Raw genomic sequence first — 4,878 nt, forward strand, 5'->3', positions numbered from 1 at the left:
CCTGGGATTGGCTGCCTCTGCCTCTCCGCCAAAAATGCCTGAAAAATATATTTTTGAAAAAGATTATCAAATGACTGCACTGTATCATAGCTAGATAGATATTAGAGTTGAATGTTAGCAGTTGCAGAGCAAAGTTAGCTGAAGTGCAAGCTGGGTGTCCCATGATCTGTTATTTATAGTAAAGAGATAAAAATAGCTCCAGTGTGTGTGTGTGTGTGTGTGTGTGTGTGTGTGTGTGTGTGTGCACTGCTGTGAAAACCCCGATTCTACGGACGGTAAACACCACAAACTAAATGTGTTGACAGAAAAAAAGCTTTATAATTGGACCCCTTTTGTTGGATATGTTGTGGTTTTAAGGTAATCAGTAATCAGTTAAGTTCATGTTGTTTAGCTTTAATGTTATTTTCTTCTATGACAAAGAAATGCATGAGTTTGAGCCCAATGCACGAGGCATGCTTCATGTGGCATGATGTTTAAGTCAACTAACATCACAGTACTACAAAATAGATCAGTGCATTTGACTTTTTGTCCGCATTAAATACCATTTACACAGGAGTACTATATTCCAACAACAGGATCCAGACTGTGTGCTGCAGTTCCCTTTGGTTGAGCTGTATTCCCCATTTTTCACATTTTTGCTGCAAGTAAGCGATGCAATGAGTCAATACCGATGTCTATACTATGTATATGTACTATGTACTATGTACTTTGTAACAAACACTGACTGTTGATGGAAAAACAGATGACCACAGAAGAAAAACACAACATCTTTCATTCATCCGACGATGACTCGGATGAAGACGAAGCTACCCAATATATAATAGAGCAAAGTTTACTTGAATACCGAAAGCTCAAAGGACTGAATCCAAGGTTATTATTCATAAATCTTGTACTATCATTTATAATTTGAATTTGTTCACTAATTATTTTTTTTTTTTGCTGTAGTGATGTGAAAGTAAATCAAGAGCCGGATGAGATATTCAAAGCAATCAAAGCGGGTAAGATGATATTCATGATGTACATTGTGATTGATTGACATTCTCCATTGTTTTTATCTACTAGTTGGAAGAAATATTCATTATGGTCAAATAAAGTATTGTCCTCCAAATATAGGTACTGCAAACTGATGTTCCTACAGCTAGTGGGTACAACAAATCATCTCATTTGCAACTTTTCCCACCTCAAAGCAAACGGCTAAAACACTCAGATAAACCAATAAAGATGGTAGTTTAGCAAAGGGGGGCTATTATGCTTTTCCCACTTATCTGACCTATAAACTTTATTTAAATGTTGTATTCTCATGTTAGGAATTTGGAAGTTTTCGATGGCTAAGAGTTTTTTCTAAAAGCATATTCCGCTGATGGACTTCCTGGAACTTTCCTGCGTGTTTTGGCGTTGTTGTTGTTGGTTTCCATGAAGTGATCCGTCATCATCATTCTCTCAATGTCTGGGCAAAAGCTACAAAAGCTAAAGTTTGCCAAAATGTGTTGTCAAATAGATGCTGGTGTAAACGTGGAAACAGTCCATTTTCCTTGTCAAGGAGAATTCCAACATTTGGGAGATATGTACAGTACATAACTGTTACCTGATGCAGGTGATAAAGATGCACTCCAGCGACTGATGGCCCAACCAGAGATTCTGTCCAGAGTTAACGAACATGGATGGATTCCTTTGCATGAAGCTGCAGTGCAGGAGAGTAAAGACGTTCTTGAAATGATCTTTTCAGGTAATTTGGTATTCATTCATGTATGACTGTTTGACCTCATGGCATTGTGGTTTTGACATCACCTATTTGTGTCCCAGCATCTCCACCAGGGGCGGCCCAGTGCCGCACACTCAAGGGAGAGACAGCGTTGTTTCTAGCTGTGGTCTACGGCCGCAGACACAACGCCACATTTCTGTTACAAAATGGATGTAATCCTAATCTCCAGGACGATGAGCAGGATTCTCCTTTAGTGGCAGGTACAACACAACAACACCTTGTCAACATTTCTCTGACTTTCTCTCTCCTCGCTCCTTATTTTGCAGCTATTCTCAATGACCAGTATGACCTGGCAACACTGCTGCTTCGCTACAGTGCCCAAGTGGATCAGACCGGCCCCTTGGACAGGACGGCGCTACACGAGGCTGCCTTCCTAGGCCTGGAGAACTTTGTCTATCTGCTACTCCAGTCTGGTGCCAACGCAAATGCGTGGGATTCTAAAAAGAAAACCCCGCTGGCTCTGGCTGCACAAAATGGACACCTCAGTGTGGTTGAGCTTTTGTTGCATCAAGGTAGACAACATGAGGTGAAGTAACAGGAACCTATTCCTTCTCTTTTAACGCAAATGTTTGATAGGAGCGGACGCCGAATATGGATCAGAGTCTGGCACCGTCTTGTTCGACGCAGCAGCATCAGGAAACCCCGACATCATCTCCTTGCTGCTGGACCACGGAGCAGATGCCAACCTGCCATTGAACGGTGGTCACCTGCCCATTCACCGCGTGGCGTATGACGGACACATACTGTGAGGAATCTCCACCATGAAACATCGTGACTATCAGCGCTTGTTTTGAAATTCCTGGTCTTTTGTAGAGCACTGCAGCGCCTCATTCCAGTGACAACACAATGCGCTGTGAAGGACAGCGGCATGAGTCCACTTCACTCCGCGGCCGACGGAGGGCATGCCCATTGTGTGGCATTGCTGCTCAAAGCCGGCTTTGACCCAAACTTCATGCTGCACCCAAGGGTGCGCCGCAACTACGATGACGAACGCAAGTCTGCGCTTTTTTTCGCCGTGTCCAACAATGATCTTCAGTGCACCCGCGTGCTCTTAGAGGCCGGGGCGATGGTGAACCAGGACCCTATCAGTTGTTTGCAGGTGGCTCTGAGACAGGGCAACTATGAACTCATCAACACCCTGCTGAAGTTCGGGGCTAATGTCAACTACTACTCCCGTGTCAACACCACCCATTTCCCCTCAGCGCTGCAGTATGCATTCAAAGATAAAGTCATGTTGAGGATGATTTTGAATCATGGTTACGATGTGAGGCGTTGCTTTGACTGCCCCTACGGGGACAACTGTCACGACTTTGCTCCGTGGACCACCTCAGTCATCAAAGATACGGTGGTGAGATGGGTCAGAATTAGTCAGGATATACTTCTGAGATGTCTTGATGTCCAAGTCCTGTATTGTATCCTCTTCCTAGTTCTGTGAGGTGATAACCGTGTCCTGGCTCAGGCACCTATCTGCTCAGGTGGTCCGGATCATGCTGGACTACACCGACCATGTTTCCTTTTGCCCCAAGCTGAGAGAAGCCTTAAAGGAACAGAAGCAATGGCTGGAGATTTGCTGCATTCAAAGTTTGGAACTTTATCGATTCCTGAATGTGTTGGCATCCATGCATTGTTGACTGTATTGTCTTTCAGAGAACGCACGCACCTTAAAGCATCTGTGCCGGCTGCAGATTCGGGAGCATCTCAACGGCCTCCGCTTGAGAGCTTCTGTTTTCATCAATTACCTCCCTCTTCCATCCAGACTGAAAGACTACCTGTGTTACAAGGAGTTTGATGTGTACAACAGGGGCAGCCTAGCTGTTTGATAGCATCACAGTCATAAACAAATCATGTTGGGTTTTACTTACACTATACGATCATATTGCATGAGCATTCACGGTCATTTATGTAGAAAAGGAATTGCAATAAAGAAATCTATTTCATGGATTGACCCATTCATTACTGAGTGGCAGGATGTCCTTGTTTTACCTGCTGTGACTGTCAATCACCACTAGCGGGCACCGACAAAGAGGGGCCCGGCCCCTTTATGGTCGCCTTGTGTGAGCCGGGAAATGAGGGTAGGTTTTTATGACAATTAAAGAGGACCTATTCTGCAAATTTTACCGCCCTTTTGTATTGAGTTGTGTACTCCTTTAGAGCAGCTCCACACAATAACCTGCACATAAAGTTTTCTAGAGCTTCCAGAATATGCACCTATTGCATCTGTATTTTCTTGGATGTTCAAAGTGGTCGGTTTTAATTTATTCCACCCATGGCATGCCTCTGGACACGCCCACTCAGCTGTGATTAGTTACACTCCCTAGCGTTACTGAGGACTTCAGGGCTACTGCCAAACCACTGTCTAATTTTCTCGGGATAGGGGTTAATAAATGAATAAACTTTTTATAGAGTTGCATGGACAGTGTTTAGGAGCTACTGGTAGGTCATGATCTACTGGCTGGAGAACCCTGACTTAGCATGTATGGACATCCGCGTTTCTTGAGTGTAGACAATCTCGTGTAAATTTGGGAATTAAAAGTTTTTTCCGGGACTACCAATGTTTAACAACTCTGTTAGACACATCGATTGTGGTTGAAAAGGCTATTAGCGACTACACATTGGTGAGCAGGTAAGGCACTCCCTGTATGAACACAGACAACTGCTTACTTACCCAAAATAAACAGTTAGGACACACATAAATTGTTACAGCTTGCACTTTGACTCTTCAACATGACCAAGTAACGTTGGAAAAGCATGAGGCTTGACGTATAGTCCAGCGTCATCCATGTTTCCAAAACAGTCCCATGTTTTTCTCTTGCTGGTCAGGAATCTGCAACTCCAACCACTTCTTCCTGTTTGCCTCATCAGCGAAGTTGAAAAATGAACAGATATTTCCTGGGAGACATTAGCGTTGGCTCTGTTCTAACACGTTGAAATCAGAGCAGGGGGAGGGCAAGCCTCCATCTTGTACTCGGCAAAGCCCATATAAGGAAGAAACTCTAGACTCTATAGAAAAAACTCTGAAACTCACTTCCAAATGCGAAAACCTCCATAGCGAAACACTCTGGCATAGTTTAACACGATAATATAACGTTTAATGTGGAAGCATAATAGGTCATAAT

General features: G+C 43.7%; 1 protein-coding gene across 1 annotated transcript; it reads left to right on the forward strand.

Moving 5' to 3' along the window:
* The first annotated feature begins 265 nt into the window (after positions 1 to 265).
* asb14b (ankyrin repeat and SOCS box containing 14b) lies at positions 266 to 3,681 on the forward strand. Its single transcript, XM_078796531.1, has 10 exons — positions 266 to 357; positions 576 to 870; positions 946 to 998; positions 1,595 to 1,726; positions 1,804 to 1,962; positions 2,029 to 2,274; positions 2,339 to 2,507; positions 2,576 to 3,110; positions 3,190 to 3,343; positions 3,410 to 3,681. The coding sequence occupies exons 2-10, from the start codon at positions 731 to 733 to the stop codon at positions 3,580 to 3,582; spliced, it is 1,761 nt and encodes a 586-aa protein (XP_078652657.1). The 5' UTR covers positions 266 to 357; positions 576 to 730; the 3' UTR covers positions 3,583 to 3,681.
* The last annotated feature ends 1,197 nt before the right edge of the window (positions 3,682 to 4,878 follow it).

Source organism: Doryrhamphus excisus, linkage group LG15, assembly GCF_037039965.1.
Source record: "Doryrhamphus excisus strain RoL-2023G ecotype Guam linkage group LG15, RoL_Dexc_Guam_v1.1, whole genome shotgun sequence".
In the NCBI taxonomy this organism is placed as follows: Eukaryota; Metazoa; Chordata; class Actinopteri; order Syngnathiformes; family Syngnathidae; genus Doryrhamphus; species Doryrhamphus excisus.

Coding starts and splice junctions, on each gene's coding strand:
- asb14b (XM_078796531.1), top strand. CDS start 731: ATGGAAAAACAGATGACCACAGAAGAAAAACACAACATCTTTCATTCA. Junction 2,275..2,338: donor TGAGCTTTTGTTGCATCAAG/GTAGACAACATG, acceptor AATGTTTGATAG/GAGCGGACGCCGAATATGGA. Junction 2,508..2,575: donor GCGTATGACGGACACATACT/GTGAGGAATCTC, acceptor GGTCTTTTGTAG/AGCACTGCAGCGCCTCATTC.